Raw genomic sequence first — 23,166 nt, 5'->3', positions numbered from 1 at the left:
TTTAAAAAAAGAAGAAAAAAAGAGGGAAGGAGGGGGAGAAAAGTGTGTGTGTGTGTGTGTGTAGGTAGTGCAGGGTTGAGGAAGGCTCCATATTTCTGGTAAAAAAACCATGAGGCAGCTCTAGGCACCAGCAAAGCAAGCACCTGCTTGGGGCAGCCCATTAACAGGGGCGGCATGGGAGCTGAGAACCAACAGGGGGCCCTGGGTGCTGTAGTTCTTTGGTTAGCTCCCTGCCTATAGAGCCAGCCCTGGCGCAGGGAAAGAACTACAATTCCCAGCGTTCCCTTGGCCACTACCAACTGGAAAGGAAGGAGGGGACCTCATGCGGCAGCGTGCTGCGAGTGCTGTGGATGGCAGGGAGACCAGATTTGAACATTCACAAAACAGGCCACTCCAGGGGGATGGAATCCCCTCCCTTCAACCATCCACTTCCTCTGACAGGCCCCCACAGACTCCCCAACCCATCCAACTCCACACCCCCCGCTCCCTGGTCACCCCCTCCCGGGTCCCCTGACCCTAACTGCCCCCAGTACCCCACCCCTACCTGTCCCCTGACACACCCCTGGGACTCCCATGCCTGTCCAACCGCTGCCTGTCCCCTGACTGCTCCCCCGCACTTCTGGCCCAGCTAACTCCCCTCCCTGCTGCTGACTGCCCCCGAACCTCTGCCCCATCCAACCCCTGCTCCCTGTCCCTTGACTGCCCCGAACCTCCTACCCCTCTCCAAGCCCCCAGTCCCCTTACCGTGCCACTCAGACCAGCGTGTCTGGCTCCATGCAGCTCCAGACACGCTGCTGCACACATCCTGCCGTGCTCCCCCACGGCGCCCACAGCCCCGCCCCCACCCCAGCACCTGCCCTCCAGATTTGAACACCTCAAAATTCAGGACTGCTCCCGCTCAGTTTGGGCAGCTCTTACTTCATTTCTCCCAAATCAAATATACTGATCCACTGTAACTTGCTGTAGAAAAAGTAGGATAAAATTGAGCAAGAAATGCTTCCCAGTGGTTATCAGGACTGGAATTGCTATTTTCAACAGCCATTGCCTTTTGTTTGTTTGTTTGTTTAAAAGGAAGACAGTGATATTGCATTGGCAAATTCCCCATAGAAAGAAAGAGTGGAACAAAAGAATAATAAAGGCACCTCAACTTTTCCTCTTTTATGGAGGAGAGTCTTATAATATGCATCCAGATATCCTCCAATCACACCAGCTGAAAATTGTTCCACTTTACTGCAGCTCTGTAACTATATGGAAACCAAACCTGTCAGTGTTTTGTGCACATCCAAAATTCCTGCTGAATGACCCGCCCTGGGAGCGAGTTACCAGTGACCCAGGGCTGCAGCGGAAGGAGGGTGTGTGGGGGGGGAGGGAAGAGCCCAGGGCTGGGGTGGCAGGAGGTGTGTGTGTGGGGCACTGGTGGGGGGGAAAGGGGGAGCCCAGGGCTGGTGCGGCAGCGGGGTGGGGGGAGGACACAGGTAGGGGGGAAAGGGGGAAGCCCAGCGCTGGGGCGGCAGGGGGTGTGGGTGGGAGAGCCCAGCGCTGGGGCGGCAGGGGGGTGCGTCGGGGAGCCCAGGGCTGGGACGGGGGGCAGCCAAAATTTTTTTTGCTTGGGGCGGCAAAAAACCGAGAGCCGGTCCTGATATGTTCTTTTGATATGTTCAGTTCCATGCAGCTATCCATTGTTATCGAGGGCACTATGCCCTGTTGGAGGCAGTGTGACCTAGTGGATACAGCCCTGGACTAAGCTGCAGGAGACCTGGGTTCTAGTCCTGGCGCTAGCCAGCTGTGTGACTTTGGGCAAGTCACTTCACTGCTGTGTGCCTTAGTTTCCCTGTTTGTACAAAGGGGATTCTGATCTCCACGATAAAGCGCTTAGCGATCTGGGGCTGAAACGTGCCATATCACAGCGAGGTGTTAGTATTCATTCCCTTTCTCTTCCTCCCAGCCGGGAGCCGCAACTACTGCCATAAAGACCACTGTGTTCCAGAAACAACGTCAACCCAATGCTTCCGAAGTGACCTACTCAGGGTGCTGCTTGCCCCCATCCGGCCAGGAGGTAAATATCCGTGTGACCGACGTAGCAGGTGACCAAAACCATCGCTTGCCCTTATTCCACAAGCCTGATGATTCTCAGACCCAGTTTTTCATCTCCACCAACTCTCCCGCTTGGCAACAGAGTTTTAGTAGCAGAGGCTGTAGTGAGGACTCGCAGGGCTAAGATCATACTAAAAACGCTGTGGAGCATTCCTATATCAAGCTAAAGGAGCAGCGTGCATTGCGGGATATGGTGTTCTCACCAGGGCCGGCTCCAGGCACCAGCTTAGCAAGCAGGTGCTTGGGGCAGCCACTCTGGAGCGGGGCGGCAGGTCCAGCTATTCAGTGGCAATTCAGCGGAGGGTCCCTCACTCCTGATGGGAGCGAAGGACCTCCCGCTGAAATGCCGCAGATCGCAATTGTGGCTTTTGTTGGGGGGGGGCTGCTTGGGGCGGCAAAATCCCTGGAGCCGGCCCTGGTTCTCACCTATCTTTATCATGTGTGCAACTTGCTGGGGGATAGGGTGACCAGACAGCAAATGTGAAAAATCAGGATGGGGTTGGGGGGGTAATAGGAGCCTATATAAGAAAAAGACCCCACAATCGGGACTGTCCCTATAAAATCGGGACATCTGGTCACCCCACTGGGGGAGGGAGCAGGGGTTGTTTCAGGGCTGCCGTGGGGGGAGGGGGGGGCGGGCAAGTGGGGCAATTTGCCCCGGGCCCCACAGGGGCCCCCATGGAATACAGAATTCTATAGTATTGCAACTTTTTTTATGGAAGGGGCCCCTGAAATTGCTTTGCCCCAGGCCCCCTGAGTCCTCTGGGCAGCCCTGGGTTGTTTGCAAATTAGCAAATACCCAAACAATCGTCGTTTCCCGAATGAAGGAGGTTTGGCTGGACAGTTACTAAGGGGCAGCTGGCGCTAGGGGGCGCTGTTGGCTAATGGCAATATCTGTTTCTGCCCATCCACAGCGCTGGGCGAGCAGGGACTGGGCCCTGCAGGCAGGTGCTTTGGCAGAGCTGGGGCAGGGAGCAGAACGGGACTGGCAGGGGATACTCCAGCCTAGGGCAGCAGTGCATTGGCAGAGCGGGTGGGAGCTGTGCTGGGGTAGCTGGGAGCACGGCAGGCCAAGATCGTGGTGTATTGACCGGGCTGCATGGGGAGGCCACAGATTGCAATAGCACAGGATGTTGCAGGTTCGGATCGAGGTGTGTGTCAAAGCTGGGGGAGGCAGGTGCCCACAGCAGCAGCCCCACAACACCGTGCCTGGGCCCGGGCAGCTCTGTCAGCCTCCTGCGTTGAAGAGAACCGGTTTCACTCCAAAGAGGAGGCATTTTCGGGACAAGCGCCTTCGCTCACAGTAACTGCCCTGGCCGCATGGGTGCCGGCCGCGATCAGCGGCTGTGTGTGACGTTGCATTTCTCAAGGGAACCTGGCTCACAGCTCTCTCTGTTCACAGGGGAGGTCGTTGGTATGGTTTGCATCCAGACTGCGGGGCAGACCCAGCAGTAGCTGACCACATCCCCGTTCCTGTAGCATCGCTGGGTCCTTTGTTAAGGGCAGACGGCAGCAGCGGAAAAGGAGCTTTACATCTTGTGCCACAAGAATCTCATTGAAGCAGGAGGACCACGGAAGGCAGAAGGCAAACGCTGAGCCCCCTCTGAACTCTCCCTGGCGCTCTGAAGCAAAGCAGTCACGCTGAAGGCAACTATTCTCCAGTCTTCGCTACGGGCCCGATCCTGGGATGTGCTGAGGTCACTTAACGGCACTCGGGACCCTTCCAGGATCAGGCCCCATAATTCCATATGCCAGGCTGTTATTATCACGTCGCATTTATACTGCACTGGTGCCTAGACGCCAGCCAGGCCTGGGGCCAGCTGTGCTGGGGACTCCAGCAGACAGAGCTCGTGTCTTCCTGTATGCAAACCACACATGCCATGTGCTGAAATCAGAGCACGGGGAAAAGCTAACCTTAGCGTGGTATCAACGCACCACGCCAGCTGTCAGAGACACGGTGTCTGGTGCCCCTTTGTGACACGCTGCAGGCACAGAAGGGTCTGTGGGACTGTGAAGAACAGAGGAGACATGGGGATTTTTTTCAGGAATTGTCTCTCTGATTGCAATCGTGCCGCCTGCCCCAGGCTGCAAAGGGTTAACTCAGTCTTCGGTGGCTTTGTTCTGCGGGAACTGGCATCAGGGCTCTAGACAGCCCCAGCCCCACTGCGTAACACACAGGACAGGGGCCAGGACCTGGGACGTGTGGGCTCCATCCAAACTGGACACCACGTGCTGGTGGCTTGCGGCAAGAAGTGGGGCAGTGGGTGGATGCAGCCCAAAGGGCCTGGCTGGTTTTAGAGACGCTCCCTGCAGCTCCCAGAGAAGCAGGGTCTGCAGAGAAAGAGCCTGTCAGCTGCCCCAGAAGAGCAGGGGCACCAGGGCGCAGTCGGGCCTAGCTAATTCTGGAGAGAAATTCTAAACGTAGATCAGACAGTGTGTGTGCTGGGAGGGGGAGGGGGAGGGGGAGACCTTTTGCTACTTGAACCCCTTTGCCATGGGGGGCAAGTTCATAGAAATTTTGGTGGTGCCCAGAACCCGCCCCCCAACTCTGACCCCCCCAAACCCCACCCCCACCTGCCTAAGGCTGTGGGAGGGAGGTTGGGGGAGAGGTCTGGGGTGCAGGAGGGGGTGAGGGATGCAGGCTTTGGGACGGAGTTTGGGTGCAGGCTCTCGGCTGGGGGTGGGGGTGTAGGAGTGGGTGAGGGGTGCAGACTCTGGAAGGGAGTTTGGGGGTGGGAAGGTGTGTGGGACGGGGCGGGGGTGCATGCTCTGGGAGGGGGCAGGATAGGAGGGAGTGCAGGGGGATGAGGGTTGGGGCTGAGGATGAGGGGTTCATGATGCAGGAGGGGCTCAGGGCTGGAGCAGAGGATTAGGGTGCGGAGGGATGAGGGTTGGGGCTGAGGATGAGGGGTTCAGGATGCAGGAGGGGCTCAGGGCTGGAGCAGAGGATTAGGGTGCAGGGGGATGAGGGCTCTGGCTGGGGCAGAGGATGAGGTTCATGATGCAGGGGGCTCAGGGCTGGAGCAGAGGATTAGGGCAGGGGATGAGGTTGGGGCTGAGGATGAGGGGTTCATGATGCAGGAGGGGCTCAGGCTGGAGCAGAGGATTAGGGTGCAGGGGATGAGGTTGGGGCTGAGGATGAGGTTCATGATGCAGGGGGCTCAGGGCTGGAGCAGAGGATTAGGGTGCAGGGGATGAGGGTTGGGGCTGAGGATGAGGGTTCAGGCAGGGGGCTAGCGGGCGGGGAGACCCGCGGGGGCCGGGGCCCGATCCAGGCAGGGCCAGGGGAGAGACCCAGCTCCAAATATTGCTGGAGCAGGGCCCCCAGCCCTGAATATTCCTGGTGCTTGGGCACCTCGAGCCCATATGACCTGCCGCCTGTGCCCTTCGCTTCCCGTTTGCCATGTTCCTGTGCAGAACTAATCCTTGGCTGTGACGCAGCTGTTGGGTGTCGCTGTGTTTATCAGCTGCTGGCAGCTTCCCAGGGGGAGTCTATAGGTGGGGCCAAACCTGCTGGACCTGCTGAGGGGAACAACGGTGCTGTGGGCTGGAGAGCCAGGGTCACAGTGGGGTGGAAGGCGAGATTCCCTCGCACAGAAGTGCCGGCGCCGGCTCATCGCTGGGAAGGGAGCCCCAGAGAGACGGACGTTTTGTCTCCCTGGTACATTCGTGCGCAGCAAGTTCACATGCTACAGCTTCACCCCCTGGCTTGCTGTGCACTAACTCGCCCTGTGGACAAGCCCTGAGAGAGGTGCAGCTCAGCCCTGACCTGCGACAGGAACAGAGTTTGGTTACAGAAACTATCAATTTCCACCCTTTCAGTTTACCAACGCTGCTCCAACATTTTCCAGTGCAAGATTTTTTTTGGGTGGGGGGGGTGCTTGCCAAAAACCAAAATTTTGGGTTTCCAGCAACTGAGAGCTCAACATTTTGGGGGTTTGGGAGTTCCTGTTTTTCAACAAAAGCCCCTGAAAACATCAAAGAAAGCAAAAAAAAAACTTTGTCTACGTTGTTGCCATTTCCTGAGCAGCTCTACAGATTAATCTTTTCTCTGAATGTCCTGGGTTTCTTAATGGGAGGTTTCCTCTTTACTGCTCCTGGAGGTAACATACCCATTGCTGCAGGCCTGCAATCTAACATCACCTGTAGGTACCCCACTGTCATCAGGTGATGACCTAGTAACCCCCCTTGGACACCCCACTGTCATCACCCAAGTGCGAATTTGGTGAAGGATACACAAGACCCCAGCTCCCCTCCTATGGGCACCTTGGCTCTGTAACAGGCAGTACAACAGGGTTTTAGACACCTCGCAGCTGTGCGGCGGATCCACGCAGGGCACTGAGCTGTGCAGCATTGACAGACACGTCTCAGAAGAAAACTGTACTTGGATCTAATTTTCCGTGGGGGTTTCTCTGCTGCTATGGACTGCACAGACCTACAATGCCCAACAGCCATGAAATCCCTGGGGAGCTGGTCTTCCAGCAAAATAGCAATTTGAATCCACTCTCTGTGTTCTGGGGGGCAGCCCCTTGCTCCGGCAGGGCTGGGATGTTACGGAGAGGAGCAGCAGCAGGGAAACCCCGGGGGTCCACAGCTCTTCCCAGCACTGGTGCTGTGAAAGAAAAGAGAGAGAAATTGCAGCGAACCCCCCAGGGAGCGTTCTCACCCAGCGTTATCTGCTTCCCCAGGGTATTCCATTTGCAGACAAGGCTGAGGGGGGCAGGCCATGTCTGCTACGGCCCTGCACACGTTTTCTCATCCCAGCTCTGGCTTCTCTTGGGAGTCTGCTGCTCTCGACAGGTGCCGCGTGAGACTGTGACGCTGGCAGAGCAGGTGCCCGCTCATGCCAAGGTCCCTGTCTCCGCTGGACACTGCCAAATACAGAGCTGGAAACAGTCTTACTCCCTTGTGTATTAGTGTTGTTAAAATAGGTATTTGAATTATAAGAATGTGTTTAGCGTTTAGACTGCATTAAATGCATGTGAGTTGCTGCAGCTTTAATCTAATGTAAATCTCTGTATACTATCTGGCAAAGTAGTATTTGGGCAGTTATAGTGTAAGCCTCTGTAATTGTATAAATCACCCGACTGGAGAGAGAGATTAACTAGTGTGACGTATGGATCTGCAACGTCCTGCTTAGCAGGACAGGCCCATCGACACCAGATGGACGATTGTGGAACGTTAAAAAGGACAAAAGACTTGGTTGCTCTGCTCCCCCCCCCAAAGAAGATGCGTCCTGCAATTGGATTCCTCACCTCCCTTGAGTTTGCAGCTCAGCGCACATGAGAGGAGGGGGATAAAACCCCTAACAAGGAGGCACTGATTATCTTTGTGCTGCTTGGAGTCTGGGAGGGGGAGGGGGGCAAGATTTGTTAGGCATAAGCAAGAGATCCCCAGTTGCTTAGTCTTAAAAGACACATAGAGCTTGTTTATTATAGACTTCTGTTACCTTCTGAAACTTAAGATTGTAACTCATTTGTGTGTGTATGTTCACCTGCTTTAACCGTGTCAATACCGCTCTAGTTTCTTTTTCCTGTTAATAAATCCCTATCGAGTTTATTGTAGGATTGTCTACAAACATTGTCTTTGGTGTGAGATTTAAGGTGCCATTGACCTGGGGTAAGTGACTGGTCCTTTGGGACGGGGACTAACCTGAATCTTGCCTTGACCCCTGGTGTAAGGGACCATCCACCAGAGGGGTAGCTCCCCTGGGTGGCGAGACAGATCGGAGTACCCACAGGGACTGGCTGTGCCTCCGTGGTTAGGCTGTTTTAGTGCCTGAGGAGTTTGCACTGGTTTGGTTGGTGAAATCTAAGTGTAGAACTCACAGCCAGTGTGGTGCTTGTGCCCTGGGGTTGGTACGCACGCTCCTGCGTCCCAGCAGGCAGCGGGATAGAGATTAGCTGTAGGGGTAACAGTTTGCAGAGGTGCCCAGACAGGGTTTTTTAACCTTAGCAGTAGATGGGGCTGTGACCACAGCATTGCTCAGCCCAGGCATTCCAGGACCAGTAGTCAGCCTGGCTTCAAAACCCTGAGCTTTTTTCCTTAAAGTTACCCCAGTCTCCCATCCCCGTAGTGTTTGGGCATCCCCCAGTCAGCACCTCGTGAGGCAGGGCTGTTATCCCCACCGGGCAGCTGGGGAGATGAGGCTGAGAGAGACTAAGGCCCAGAACCTCAAAGGTGTCAGACTCAGTGGAAGTTAGGTCACACAGGGAGCCTGCGGCAGTGCGGGGCCTGAAGCCAGACTCCTGTGTCCCAGGCTAGAGCGCCGACCTTCTGGTGTTTGAACCTCGAGGGGTCACGCTTCAAAGAAAAACGAAAGCCGGGAGTCCCCTGGGAGCACAGGAGTCTGGGAGCTGGGGCTTTAGGCAAAAACACCAAAATCATGAGCTGCCCGTGCTGTGACACTGGGTTTGTAATGAATAGACCCTCTGGTGACGTCTGCATAAGGACCACAAAGGCACCAGGCCTGGAAAGAATTTGTACCATTGGTGTCAGAGGTCATTGCACCTGGGAGGCAGCAGTGCCCGCAGACATGCTGTATTTACACGTGCAGTCACTAGAGGGCGCTGGCGCCACTGTATTGGTGCCTTGCACCTGTTGCCCAAGCACCTTAGGCTTAGGCTGAGATTCATTTCTCCATTGCCACAGGCTGGGTCCTGCCATCTGGGCCCTGCGCTGCGTCGGGGCTGTGATGATTGTGACGCTGGAAGCAAACCCCTCCCAAGCAGCCTGGCACGCAGCACGCTCCCTGCACCACCCAGCTGCCCACCCTGCCCCTCTGCAGACCAGCGGGTACAGCCAGGACCCGGTCCCTTCCCCACGCTGGCTGGGGGCTGTCTACTTGGTCCACGTGCCTCTAGCCGAACAATCTGCTGCCCTAAGCCATCGTTCCTGGCAGCCTCCCCGTCCCCCCCCGGGGGCGGACCCCGATCCAGTCCCTAATTAGCAGCCATAAATCAGTCCCCTTTCTAGCACACAGCTCCACTGGTGCTCCCGGGGGGGTCTGCGGCACACCGAGGGGATCACCTGAGCGGGCGACGCCGTTCTCACTCCTGCTGGCGTCGCTCACGCTGTGAGAGCTCGTGGGGACATTTCTGTAACACACAACAGCCCATCCGTTAGTCCAGTAGCAACCCACGGGAAGCTAACGCCGCCGGGCCGCTCTTCAGCCCCAAAGATTTGAAAGGGACGTCCCGAACCCTTGAAAACCGCCACTGGGACTGGGTTGCGTTAACCAACCGCTGGCAAAAGGCCAGTGAGAGGAACCGCGGGGAAGCTGGATTACATACGAATCAGCATGTCTGGCCGGGGCATCCCGGCATGTTTAGAGATAAGCTACTGACTTTATCAACCCAATGGCACGTGGCTTTGAAAAGCCAGAGGGGAAGTGAAGTCCTAGAGCTTGTCTGCAGGGGGAGATTTACTGGATCAGGATGTGAATTGAACTAAACTTCAATTAAGGCCAATTTTATTCCAAATGACAGTGTGAACATAGGGGATTAATCCAGTTTAACTAATCAAGTTTTAATTCACACCTTTACTGGATCCAGATTAATTTTCCTGTGTAGACGAGGCCCAAGATAGAAGCAAATGAGCTGCCACTCTTCAAATACAGTAATGAGAGATCCTTAAAGTCCCTCCTGGAAAATCTAGCTTTGATTTCGAGTAAGGTAATGGCAGAAATAATGCGTGGAGGCATCAGCGATGATGGGACCGTGAGCAAAGAACAGTGCTGGGGGTTAGGTGAGGCAGGCTGTGTCCGCAGCTGAGGAGATGGTCAAGGTTTCCTACAGTGACTAGTGATTTTGAGGGCCCATCTTCAGACACATGCAAGAGGCCTTATTTTCAGTGCTTATTCTCACCCTCTGAAAATCGGGCCTCTTTAAACTGTGTCGAGTTGGGGCCCAAAAATCGAGGGACCCAAAATTGCTGGGCACTTTGGAAAGTCTTGGCTGGGTGCCTGAGCCAGTCGTGCCCAGGGCTCTCGTCCCTGCACTAAGGGTGCCACAGCAGGGTGTGGCATCGAGGGAACCTGTGAACCGCGGGGAAGTGCCACATTGTGACTTGCTCTCCCTCTCAGACACCAGTGGCAACATTAACCATCCCGAGCGAGTTCACAGTGTTCTATAGGGATGTGTATTGTCCAGCGTCGGGGCCCATCTCTTTCACCTCCCCCAGTGACACAGCGCAGGGGATAAACGGCAGGACACCACAGCAGCAGCGGGGGCCAAGCTGGGAGTGCTGGGGAGCCCCAGGGAGGAGAGAGAGCGGAAGGAGAGCTGGAGCCATGGGCAGAGAACTGAGATCCCGCCTGAGACAGTGAGCTCCAGCCAGCAGGGAATGCAGGGCGCGCTCTCAGGAGCTGCCCTGTCTCTCGAGGGACATCCACGCCTTGGCAGCTGTACAGCCGCCTTCTGCCAAAGCAGGTGAGCCGGTGGGTGCCAGGGAGAGCCCGGATGGCAGAGGTGGGAGAGGTGAGCGCTGGTGGGGGAGGGGGGGTTGCATTGCAATAAACCACAAGAGAATGACGGGCTCACAGACCTGTAGGTAGCAGAGCCAGGGACCGGGGCAGCGAAGGGTCTTCACTTCCGGGGACGGGAGAGTCTGGCTCTCGGGGTGAGTGTGGTGGGTCCTGGCCTCCTGCCTCTGGCAGATGCTCCGGAGCTGCCCCTGGTTCCACACGCAGCCTGGCTGGTTGCTGGTCTCCCCGGGGCGGAGAGCTGGTGGGATGCTGGAATCAGAGGCAGATGGTTGACGGTCACCGCCGTGCAGCCCCCAGCCGAGCCCAGGAAAGCCAGCAGTGCCCGGCACTAGGGCAGGAGAGGCCAGTGGGAAGCTAGTGGCCCTGTGCTGGAGGAGCTGAGCTGAGCCGCAGCGTGGCAAACGCCCGATGGCTGGCCAGTCGCGGCAATGCTGCGGAGAGGCAGCGATGGGGCTCTCAGAGTCTGCTGCTCTGCCAGTCAGTCTCTCCAGGGGAGCAGAGCCGTGGATTGGGGACCTGGGTGGCACTTTCTGGCCAACATTGGGTCAGTCACACCCCCCACTTCTCCACAGGGGCAGACACCTCTGTACATGGGGTTTGCCCCTCCCCCGTGCAGCGCTATCTTCCCACAAACCCCTGTAAAGGGGCGCTGAAGACAGGCTTCTGTGGCAGTCGGGGCGCAGAGCCCAAGGCAGGTGCCCCAGTGTCCCACAGGTGCCCATGACCTGCGGGGACTGTCCCATGGAGGTGCTAACCCCACCCCAACAGAGCAGGGCAGGAGCTGCTCCTCATGGGTGTGGTGCTGGGCTGTCTCCCAGCGGGGAGCGGGGTGATCCGGCCCAGCACTGCCCACTCCCCATGGCCACGTTTCTAACTGGACCCCTCAGGCGGGCGGCCGGGCACGTGTGTGCCCAGGTCTGCGCACACGCCACCTCCAGGCTGGCCGACAGCAATAGACAGAACAGCCAATGGGCCCCTAGAAAGGGACGGCTGAGGTTTCTGGCGGTGCTGCCGGCTGCGCTGCTGGGCGTGTTCTTCCGGCTCGGCCAGGGCGTCCCCGTGCCGCCCGGCTGCCTTCGCCGCAGCCGGCACCGCCCAGTGCGCGCCTGGGAGCCCTGCGGCCCCCCCACGCCATTTCAAAGGGCCCAGGGCCATGGGCGGTGGGTCTCAACGGCAGGGGGAGGATGGACCTCCCCAAACAGCCTTGCGTGGCCCTGCCCACACTCAGGCCCCTTCCTGCTTCCTGGGCTGCGCTGCTGGGGGCTCTTCCCCCACAGGCTGGGGGCTAATGGGGGCCGGCCTGTGCTCCGGGGAGGGGGGTGGGGCGCGTCTCCCACTCACCCTCCCTCCCGGCGTTCCGGGGCTGGCGGCACTCGGGCGGCCTGGGGGTGTGTACGGGGGGCTGGCTGCCACGCCAGGGGTTGGGGGCTCTGGCGGTTAAGGCGGGGCCTCAGGCAGAACGGGGGGTCTGGGCCGAGGGCGGCCTCCCCAAACCCGGGGTTCACCGGCCCCCATCCCAGGGGGCCCCCGGGCCCTTGGGCAATTCCCCTTTTACCACCCCCTGTTGGTGGGCCTGGGGCCAGTCCCACGCTCCCAGGGGTTACAGAGCCCCCCACGGGGGAGGCGGCTCAGGGCCGGCCCAGGATTTAGCCCTTAGGAGCCAGCGTCCAGCCAGGAATCTCGCCGGCCCCGATCCCAAGGCCAGTGACGGACTCCCCTCGACTGCAATGGGCCTTGGGCCAGGCCCTCCCAGCACGGCGCCTTCTCCTCCCCGATGCCCAGCGAGGGAAACGGCCACAGTCGTCAGCCCTGAGCTCCCGCCAGACAAACCCAGGGCCCAGCACTTCCTTCCGTTCCAGAGGCGCCTTACCCGCCCCTGCGGGCTCCACGCAGTCCTCACACTGCCACGGGCCCCTGGTGGCCCCCAGCGAGGAGCAGCGGCGGTGGGTCCCCTGGGAGCCACACAAGCTGCACAGCAGCAGCTGCCACGGGCTGGGAAAGCAAAGAGGTCGGTGTCGGCACCTCCCAGCTGGAGGGCCGGGAACGGCCCGAGCGAAGGTGGGATGGTGGCCCAGATCCTCTGAGGTTCCCCAGGCTCCTAACTCCCTTGGGTTTCAGTGGCTGTTAGGAGCCTAAATACATCTGAGGATCTGGGCTGCAGCCCCGGCTCCTCCCTGCAATGAGATGGCAAAGACCAGAACAAAGGCACCCGCCTCCCTTCACGCCAGCGGGCCGGCACACCCCATCCGCCAATAGCCGGCCATTGCCGTGCAACGCCTGCTGGGCTACGGCTGAGCTGCCAATGGCCAGCAAGGGGCGGGACCTAGACTGAATCCAACCCCACCCCCTCCCCGGCGCAGCATGGACAATGCACCCGGGGCAAAGCCCTGGGAGGTTAACTGCCTACCCGTCGTCTGCGGATTGCTCTCTGCCGCCCACATACAGGCAGCAGCCGGCATCACAGCAGCTGTGTCTGTGATACTGGTCGCTGAACGCGCCGTCTTCCTCCCAGGCAGCGTCCCTGAGGGAGCAATGGGGGGAATTAGCGTTCCTCTAGCAGGCATCCACAGGGTGCTGGCACTTCAAATGCTGGGTACCAGGCTGCAAGCTCCCTGGGGCAAGGACCATGTCTTTCATCTGTCTTTGTACAGCACCTAGCGTAATGGACTCCCGGTCCAGGACTGGGGCTCTGATGCTGGAAGCAGGGGCGGCTCTAGAAATTCCACCGCCCCAAGCAGGACAGCACGCCGCAGGAGCGCGCTGCCAGTCGCTGGTCCCGCGGCTCCGGGGGACCTCTTGCAGACGTGCCTGCGGAAGGTCCGCTGGTCCCGTGCCTGCGGGAGATCCACCCGAGCCGCGGGACCAACGGACCCTCCGCAGTCATGCCTGCGGAAGGTCCGCCGGAGCCGCCTGCCGCCCTTCAGGCAAAATGCCGCCCCACACGCGCGCTTGGCGCGCTGGGGTCTGGAGCCGGCCCTGGCTGGCAGGCCAGGTGCCAGTTCATGCCAGGTCCCCGTGTCCCAGCTCGGCACTGACAGTTACAGAGCTGGAATCTGTCTGGCTCACTTGTGGGTTAAAGTTGATAAAATAGGTATAAGAACGGCCAGACTGGGTCAGACCAAAGGTCCATCTAGCCCAGTATCCTGTCTTCTGATAGTGGCCAATGCCAGGTGCCTCAGAGGAAATGAACAGAACAGGGAATCACCAAGTGATCCATCCCCTGTCGCCCATTCCCAGCTTCTGGCAAACAGAGGCCGGGGACACCATCCCTGCCCAGCCTGGCTAATAGCCATTGATGGACCTGTCCTCCAAGAACTTATCTAGTTTGAACGATAAGAAAGCGGTTAGTGTTCGGAGTCTTTCGGATGCTTGTGCGTTGCTGCCTGCATTAATCTGACTTGTGAGATCTGCGTTCCACACTGCAGTGTAACATTTGAGCGGGTGTCGTGTGAGCCTCTGCGAGTGTCTGAATCGCTAGACACAGGGCCGGCTCCAGACCCCAGCGCGCCAAGCGCATGCTTGGGGTGGCGTGCTGCGGGAGGGCGGCAGACGGCTCCGGTGGACCTCCCGCAGGCATGACTGCAGAGGGTCCGCTGGTCCCGCGGCTCTCGTGGAGCATCCGCAGGCATGCCTGCGGGAGGTCCACCAGCGCTGCGGGACCAGCGGACCCTCCGCAGGCATGTCTGCAGGAGGTCCACCGGAGCCGCGGGACTGGTGACCGCCAGAGCGCCCCCTGCAGTGCGCCGCCCTGCTTGGGGCGGCGCAATTCCTAGAGCCGCCCCTGGCTAGACAGGAGAGGGACACTAAGTAGACTGGAGAACTGCTCTTCTACAGAAATTGTTACACGTCTCCCAAAAGAAGAGACCCATCCATCCCACAACACCCCACTGCATCAGTCTCTCATGTTTCAAACTTGTAAGTAATAGCCAGGCAAGGCGTGTTAGTCTTATTTTTGTTTTCTCAGCTTGTAAATGTTCCTTTTGGCTGAGAGGATTTGACCTCTGTTTGCTGTAACTGTGAACCTAAGGCTAGAGGGGGTCCTCTGGGCTATATGAATCTGCTTCCCCTGTGTTGGGATTTTGTGGTTCCCAGTGAGTCTGATGCTGGGTAGAATCAAGGGACTTCGATTCCATGTGATTCAATTCAACAAGGCTTTATTGAATATGTGCACAAGGAGAGCCCCTGGGACAAAGAATCGGGCAGAGTCCCTCCAGCCAGGAGACCCTCCCCTAGCTAGTGTATAGCACATGGCACTTATAGAACAAGTTATAGAACAACTTACAGAACATGAAGCTCTAACCAATCACAGTTAAACAAACCCATATAGGGGTTTGTCTATCACATGCTCATAGCGCTCCATGCCACATGCTGAGCTCACCCCCTCCCCCCGGCTTTCTCTAGAATGTTCCGAGGCTGGTGAGCCACAGTGGGCTTCCCTAGGCACAAGTACCCTGCAAAGCACATTGTATCCAGGGGTGAGCTGGAGCCGGTTCGCAGGCACCGGTTGTTAAATTTAGAAGCGGTTTTAGAACCGCTTGTTAACTGGCTTCCCTGCAAGTGAAGCTTTGATGGGCTCTGCCTGGGAAGCCTGTAACTCCTCCTCCCGGCCGCCGGGGGGCGCTGCGCTGTGCTGCAGGAGCCACGTGAGCTGCCGCCTGGCCCTGTTGCTGCTCCTGCTCCTCGGACCTCTGGCCCTGGGGCTCCTGCTGCTGCCTGGTGAGTCCCCGGCTGCTCCCAGCCCCCCCCCCCGGGTGAGTGTCTGCGCCCCTCCCCCGCTCCCCCCGCCTGCACCCCTCCCCCACCTTCCCGGCCCCCAGCCCCTCCCCCAGCCACCCCTCCCCGCCTTCCCTGCCCCAGCCAGCCCCTGCCAGCCCCTGCCCCAGCCTGCCTCTGCCCCCAGCCCCGCAGCCACCCCTGCCTCTGCCACCCCAGCCAGCCCTGCCCCTGCCCCACCCCTGCCCACAGCCACCCCAGCCAGCCAGCCCCTGCCCCACCCCTGCCCAGCCAGCCAGCCCCAGCCACCCCTGCCCCCAGCCAGCCCCAGCTGCCCCAGCCAGCCCCTGCCCCAGCCAGCCCCGCCCCTGCCAGCCCAGCCACCCCTGCCCTGCCCACAGCCACCCCCAGCCACCCCCTGCCCGCAGCCACCCCCTGCCCACAGCTGCCCGCAGCCACCCCCTGCCCGCAGCCACCCCCTGCCCACAGCTGCCCGCAGCCACCCCCTGCCTGCAGCCGCCCCCTGCCCACAGCCGCCCGCAGCCCGCCCGTCTGCATCACCTGCCCACAGCCAGCCCGTGTCACTCCCTGCCTCCAACTAGCCCTGCCCCACGCCCCTATCTGCAGCCAGCCCCACATCCACTGGTGCCCTGCAGTTCCCAGGGCAGTAACCCTGCACACCTGCTTCAATGGGGGGGGGGGGCAGGGAGCAGCTGGGACCCACACATGTGCACACCCTAGAGTGACCAGACAGCAAGTGTGAAAAATCGGGACGGGGGTGAGGGGTAATAGGAGCCTATATAAGAAAAAGACCCAAAAATTGAGACTGTCCCTGATCACCACCCACACATGTGAAACGGAGCTCATTTCTAGTTCAGCCCCATCTTTTTAAAAAAGAACTTTAGGTAGGGTTAAAATACATCTGTATTTTCCTGGACATGTCAGGCTTTTCGGTTCTTAATCACCTCCTGGGAAAATATGGACGTATGGTAACCCATTGGTACAAAAAATACATGCTGTCGCACATCCCTTAAATCAGAACTTTTTATAGGGAACCCGTTGTTAAGATTTTGGCAGCTCATCACTGATTGTATCCAAAATGAACACAAGCATCCCCTTCAGCTCCCCCATTTGGTTTTGAGGTAAGAACAATTCTTTGACCCCACTAACACCACTTCCTTGTATTTATTAGGAGCAACTGACCCAGTGGCTCCTCCCCAGGGGTCTCTGCCGGAAACCCTGGTCATGAGGAAAGAACAGAGGAGGGGGTGTCTGCCCCTGCTGGCCCCAGGAACCCAGCATCCCTCTGCGGCCACATCCGTCACCAACCACTCCTCCACCCGCGGCATGGAACATGTGGCCTCCAACCGCCTGTGTGCGCAGCCGCCATGTGAGCCCCCCGGCTCGGGCATGAAGAGAAAGCGCTCGGCACGTGGCAGAGAGGCCGAGGAGGAGGCAGAAGAAAAGGCCCTTTTCTATATGAAGGTCCAGGCCGTGAACGGCGTCTCGGTGGGCTGGGAGACCGGGGCCGGCTTTGAAGACATTAGGAAGCGGCCTCGGATCTTTAAGACCAAGTACATCGGCGGAGAAAGCTTTGCCGGCTCGGACCTGAGCAGCTCCCACACCAAGTCCGAGCTGGGGGACGTGGACTCGGAGGCAGAGTGCGGTGTTGAGGGGCGGCAGAGGAGGCGCCTCAGCAGTCGACGGGAGCACCCCCGGAGTGGCTCCTCACCATCGAGCAGGGCCTGCGGTGCCTGGCCTGCTGCCGAGTCTTTCCCAGCCTGGAGGCCCTGACCCAACATGTGAAGCAGGGGCTGCGCCAAGGCTTCAGCTGCCGCGTGTACTACCGGGTGCTGGGGCAGCTGAGGGCGAGAGGGAGGTCCCAGAGGGGAAGAGTCCTGTGCCCTTGGGGTAAGGAGCCTAAGCCAGGGGCCTTGGAGATGGGCACAGCCCGGTCGCAGGCTGCCAGGGTGACAGATGTCAGGGCTGAGGCAGCCCAGTGGGGCAGAGTGTCCATCCCCCCAGGCCAGGGCAGCATGGGCACCGACAGGACGTTCTCTAGGGCTCTGTCCAGCCTAGTTTCCAGTGTGCCCAGCGAGGGGGCTCTGGCCCTTCCCTGGGGGCAGCGTGTCGGACCCCTGACCGGGCGCTCCCCTGATAGTCGCACTCAGTGAGTCCCCTTCCCCACCCCCTCCCCCTGCCAGCGGGGGGCCCCTTTGGGCCTGGGACACAGGGCTGGGAGCGGGTGGGGCACTCACCGTAGGGGGCGATGGCCGCAGGACCTGGGCTTTCATTCTGCTTTCAGAGTCGCAGAGATCAAGAGAATCGCCCCCTCATCAGAGCGTCTCTGCCGGGAGCCCTGAGGACACAGCGGAGGAGGGGGTCTCTGCCCCTGCTGGCCCCAGGGACCCAAGCCAGCAGCCCTCCACGGCCACATCCATCACCAGTCACTCCTTGACCCGCGGCGTGGAACCTGTGGCCTCCAACCGCCTGTGTGCACAGCCGCCATGTGAGCCCCCCGGCGCGGACGTGAAGAGAAAGCGCTCGGCACGTGGCAGAGAGGCCGAGGAGGCAGAAGAAAAGTGGATTTGTTTCAAAGATATTGTCATCTGTGTAGAAGGTAAGAAAAGATATAGGCTCTAAATACAAGATAGGGGACTCTAGCCTAGCAGATTCAAAGGCATCACCACCCTCCTGGTGAAAAAGTTTTTCCTAATATCCAAGCCTTCCACACTGCAACTTGAGAGCATTGCTCCTTGTTCTGTCATCTGCCAGCGCTAAGATTTCATGAGAATCAATCTTTCAATAGGAAAATAATTCAAAAATGCAACTTCAAAAAACTTGGAGTGAAATCAACCCATCCTGATCTTTAGTGTCTGGGGTGTGGGCCTTGGGGGCCAGACTGAGACCCTCATGGGCTAGTAACACCCAGGAAGCCAGTAAAATAATTTCAGTTCTCTTAGCATCCAAGCCTCCCTAATCCAAGGAACACCTGAGGGCTGCGGGAGACAGAGGGGTGCTGAGAAGGTCTAACTCATGACTGAAAATACAGAGAGGTGTTATAGGCTTTGGTTGGGGGACAAGTAACAAATCTGTTGGGATTCTTACCCCAAACAAGGATCGCCCATTGTCCTTTAGAGCACGAGGGCCCTAACACGCCTGACTTGCTCAAATCTCTCTCCTGCTAGGGCTGAGAGAATTTTCTCCATCCCCCATGATACCGAGGGAAAGAGAAAAGAAGTGACCTCTCTGTGGTCACACAGCAAGGCCATGCCAGAGCTAGAAAGAGACACATAAGAAAGAAGTTGTATCCAAATGTTTTGCATTTCAAACTAACTGATTTTTAAACAAAGGCAATTTGCTGCGTGGTTAGTGAAGTGAAATGATACATTCTTGTCTCCAGGTGTTTCTAGATTGATGAACCAGTAGATCTATCCCCTAGTTTTTATCCATAGATTGAGGGAGGAAAACAAGTTTGCCTGTTTTGTGAATTCCCAATGGCTTTCTTGAATTTCAGCAAACTAGTCGATGGAACTGAACTATTTGACTAAACTGAAAGGAAGACAATATTTTCTGCACCTTTCAAGGAAGCTACTGCTGCCCAAAGCTGGGTTAGCATTTCAGCTAACTTTGCTTCCAGGGCCTTAGCTCTCACATCAGTGGTGCGACTGTCTGAAAAACTTGGCAGTGAACATGTTCTACTTGATGTTATTTTTTCTCTTCTGTTTAAATTATTTAAAAGATTGTCATACATTTGGCCCTTATCAGAGGTTGTCAATTTCAAATGTAATTATGCCAGTGAGGGAGACTAGCCACTGGAACAAATTACCCAGGGGAGAGGCGGAGTCTCTGTTTCCTGGTGTCCTCATGTCACAACTGCCTGTCATTCTGGAAGGTGCCTTTTAGTGACTTACAAGCAATTGGGCTTCATATGGTGCAAAGTGTGTGAAATTTTATAGCCGGTGAAATAGAGGCCACATTAGGAGACTGAATTGTTTCACAACCGATGCCTCTATGAAAAGCTCAGCGTGGGGTGAGGCTGGAGCCGCAACCGCGGGGTCAGGCCGGGCCGGGCCCGAGACTGAAACCGGCGCCGCGGGGCCGGAGCCACAACTGCGGGACCGGCACTGGAGCTGCGGGGCGGGAGCCACAATCGCGGGGTTGGGCCATGCTGGGCCGGGGCCAGCGCCACGGGACCGGAGACGCAACCGCGGGGCCGAAGCCGCAACTGGGCTGTGACCGGCACTGGCGCCTGTGCCGCAACCGCGGGCCCAGGACTGGACCGGCACCAGCACTGCAGGGCCAGAGCCGCAGCCGCGGGCCAGGGCTGGGACCAGCACCGGCGCCACGATGCCGGAGCCGCAGCGCCGGAGCTGGAACTGCAACTGCAGGCCTGGGCTGGGACTAGCGCCAGTGCCATGGGGGCCGGGACTGGCTCCGGAGCCGTGGGGGCCAGGCCCAGCACCGGCGCTGAGGGGGGCTGGGCTGGAGCCGTGGGGTCGAAGCTGGGGACCCTGAGCTGGGGCCGGGACAGGACAGGGCTAGGGGCGCTTGGCCGGACCATGAGCTGGGCTGGAGGGAGCCGCTGAGCCGGCCGCACCTCCCCTCTCCCCGTGCCCCAGCTTACCTTCCTGCCTGCTGCTTGTTTCAGGCTTCCCGTGAACATCTGATTCGTGGGAAGCAGGGGAGGGGGAGGAGAAGGGGGCGGAGCATTCAGGAAAAGAGGGGGAAGTGAGCTGGGGCCGGTTCAGAGTGCGGGAGCTTTTGATAAATAAAGCCCTTATAGAACTGGATGTCCCAGAAGAACCGGTTCTAAAAGGCCTTCTCAATTTAACAACTGGTTCCTGCGAACCGGTGTGAACCGGCTCCAGCTCACCACTGGCTCTGTGTATGAGATAGGGGACTCTGTCCTAGCAGATCCTCAGGGAGAGGTAGAGAGGTTCCATATCTCTGTACTGGGCACGGAGGCAACCACGCCTGGAATATTGTGTCCATTTCTGGTGTCCGCAATTTGAGACGGATGCCGATAAATCAGAGCGGGTTCACAGAAGAGCCACAAGACTGAGGAAATAAGGCCCAACAAATTACTGATAGGATGAATTTTGCTGCCTCCTCTCCTTGAATAGAATTCAAGCAGCTACTGATTCTCTCAGATGAAGTAGTTCTTATAAAATCAAGGACAAGACCAATGAATGTCTTTTTCACAACCCAAAACCTCGAAAGAAATTTTTGTTTATTTAAACTGAGTTTTTAAAATTTAAATTGAAAAAGTTTTTTTTTTTAAACCTATCAAGTATAAAATGTGAAACTATGACAAGCGATGTTAAGGCCTCTAGTTGCTCCAGCCTATTAAAGTAATTTAAATAAACACATATATGAAGAAGTCCATGTTTGCTGCCAAGCGTCAGAGGAAGTCAAAGCACTGAACTGCTGGAAATCACTGCCTAAGCACCTGGGGGCCCAGAGGTTATTGAAACACTCAGCCAGACTTTGGCTGCACTAGCCTCTTCTGCAGGTGCAGAAAGAATATTTTCTTCATTTCCGTTGATGCAGCTACTTCATTCAAATGTAAGAAACTGACTGGGAGTTGAAAAAGGATGAAGGCTTCTTTTCCCCTTGTAATCTATGAATAAAGGCTAGAGAGGAGGAGATGTGAGCTACTACTTCTAAAATCTGGAAGGACGTTATGAGCAGGAACAATCAGTTCAGTGCACGAACTGGAGATAGTTCTTTACCTCAGTTTGTTTGAAATGAAACAAATGGTTCAGTCAACCTTTTTGTTTGTATGTATCCTGCAAAACCAGCAAGTCAACATGTTTGAATGGATCCTTGTTCCTAGAATCATAGAAGACTAGGGCTGGAACAGACCTCAGGAGGTATCTAGTCCACCCCCCTGCTCAAAGCAGGACCAACCCCAACTTCATCATCCCAGCCAGGGCTTTGTCAAGCTGACCTTTAAAAACTTGTAAGGATGGAGATTCCACCACCTCCCTAGGAAACCCATTCCAGGGCTTCACCCCCCTCCTAGTGAACTAGTGTTTCCTAATAGCCAAGCTAAGCCTTCCACAGTGCAACTTGAGACCATTGCTCTGCGTTCTGTCGTCGGCCACCACTAAGAATTTCACGAGAATCAATCTCTCATTAGGAAAATAACTCAAAAATAGAACTACAAAACATTTGGAATGAAATCAATCCACCCTGACTTGTAGTGTCTGGGGGTGTGGGCCTCTGATGCTAGACTGAGACTCTCATTGGCTAGAACCACCCAGTGAGCCAGTAACAAATTCCAGTCCTGTTCCCGTCCAAGCCACCGTAATGCAAGGAACAGCTGAGGGCTGCGGGAGACAGAGGGGTGCTGAGAAGGTCTAACTCATGCTTGCCAACCCAGAGATGTGTTATTGGCTTGGGATGGGGGACAAGGAGCAAATCCATCAGTCACTACAACAGGTCACACTCGGAGCCAGGGAGACTGGGAATAGAGTCCTGCTGGCACTTCCCAGCTCTGGAAGGGAGTGTTCCGCTAGTGGCATTGTATTGTTTTCACAGCCACTTTCGATCTCCTGGTTTCAACCCTTGCCCTGCTGGCCGGGCATTGTGCGGCACCCTTTGCAGGCCACCTGGGTGCAGGAGATGGAGGAGGAGGGTGAAGAAAGCCAGGAATATCCCACCACTAGGGCTCCCAGCCCGTCCCTTGTCAGGGTTTGTTCCCCAGGTTGAGGGTTCCTGTGCCCTGGGGTGGGATGTGTCGGGAGGAGAAATTGCCTCAGCAGAGGGGAGGTGGGCAGGGGAGCAGGCAGGCTCGTTAATGAGAGGCTGCTTTGAAGCCAGACTCATGCTGCTCCCCACTTAGTTCCAGGATGGAGCGAATCAGGCAGATGCTGAGGAGTAAGGCCGGGCAGGTGGCTCCAGAGTCGGCAGCAAACATCAGCCAGGCTGCCCAGGAGGAGAGCAGCCCCTCTGTCCCCGCGGGCGGGGAAGAGGCTTGTGGCCAGTGGAAAGAGAGGAGCTGCATCGCCTGCTGGAGGGGGAGGAAGACAACAGCTCCCCTAGCTGACCCTGAGGCACCTTCTGGGACGAAATGGAGGTGGCCCCGGGTACAGCTGTGGAGGAGAGAGCCAGGGGAGGGCAGGAGCCGGGGAAGGCAGCTCTGGGGCTTCCTTCGCAGGAAGCCAAGGAGCCAGGAGCTGCGCCCCAGGGCCCAGCAGGAGCCGCCAACCACCATGGCAACTGAGGGGCCCTGCGCCAGCCCGACCCTGGCCCCCGAGGAGCCTCCCGCCAGCACCACCCTGGCCCCCGAGGAGCCTCCCGCCAGCCCCACCCTGGCCACGGAGGAGCCTCCCGCCAGCCCAGAACAGGAGTTGAGCGACGGCGCGACAAACCCCAGGAGCTCCGCGTACTCCTGCGGGGCCAGCAGCTCCTCCGTGGGGTCTGGCAGCCCAGAGTTTCTAGGCTCCCTCTTTGGAGGTGAGGGGAGACCCAGGGGAAAGGGAGGAGGACTGGGGCGGTGGGGGACTAGTAACACGCTGTGCCCATCGGCTCGCCAAGGCGCCGGGATTGACCCACGTGAGCCCCACTGACACCAGTGGGGGTGGCACAGCCACGCCCCATGGCAGGGGATGCTGGGCGGAGTCGGGGAGCTCCAGCCTCCCCTGATCATGTTGGGGGGGGGGGCTGACTGCCATGGGGCCCTGAGGCTGATGGGGCTGAGGGCGTCTCTGGGAGGGGCAGGGTGGGGCCCTCGATGCCATGGGGCTCCTTACAGAGAAAGGGGAAACATGGAGCCTTCTCTGTCCACTGCATCCCCCCAGCAGCAGAAGGGATTGAATTTTCTCCTTCCCTCCCTGGTGCAGACACCCCCAGTGCCCAGGTGTCGT

General features: G+C 57.9%; 2 protein-coding genes and 1 long non-coding RNA gene across 3 annotated transcripts in view; 2 read left to right on the top strand and 1 right to left on the bottom strand.

Annotated features, from left to right (window-relative positions):
- Positions 1–23,166, top strand: part of LOC120394975 (maestro heat-like repeat-containing protein family member 7) — a 174,197-nt gene that overhangs the window by 79,356 nt on the left and 71,675 nt on the right. The gene's annotated exons all lie outside the window — the stretch shown is intronic.
- On the bottom strand, positions 6,403–10,823 carry LOC120394977. Its single transcript, XR_005592451.1, has 3 exons — positions 10,639–10,823; positions 9,124–9,191; positions 6,403–6,706 (listed from the first exon to the last, which is right to left on the bottom strand). It is a non-coding gene; the product is annotated as an uncharacterized LOC120394977 (long non-coding RNA).
- Positions 16,640–22,573, top strand: LOC120394972. The gene is made up of 4 exons (XM_039519139.1): positions 16,640–16,953; positions 17,073–17,203; positions 17,598–17,912; positions 22,143–22,573. The coding sequence occupies exons 1-4, from the start codon at positions 16,640–16,642 to the stop codon at positions 22,172–22,174; spliced, it is 792 nt and encodes a 263-aa protein (XP_039375073.1). The 3' UTR covers positions 22,175–22,573.

The sequence above is a fragment of the Mauremys reevesii genome, unplaced genomic scaffold, assembly GCF_016161935.1.
Source record: "Mauremys reevesii isolate NIE-2019 unplaced genomic scaffold, ASM1616193v1 Contig86, whole genome shotgun sequence".
Lineage (NCBI taxonomy): Eukaryota > Metazoa > Chordata > Testudines > Geoemydidae > Mauremys > Mauremys reevesii.
The sequence above is the reverse complement of the archived record's forward strand: the minus strand, read 5'-3'. Positions and strand labels throughout refer to the sequence as shown.

Bases quoted from the DNA above. Each gene is read 5' to 3' on its own strand.
- LOC120394972 (XM_039519139.1), top strand. From the start codon at position 16,640: ATGGAACATGTGGCCTCCAACCGCCTGTGTGCGCAGCCGCCATGTGAG. The intron at 17,204-17,597 runs GTAAGGAGCCTA...TTCTGCTTTCAG, and splicing joins AAGAGTCCTGTGCCCTTGGG to AGTCGCAGAGATCAAGAGAA. The intron at 17,913-22,142 runs GTAAGAAAAGAT...CTCCCCACTTAG, and splicing joins TATTGTCATCTGTGTAGAAG to TTCCAGGATGGAGCGAATCA.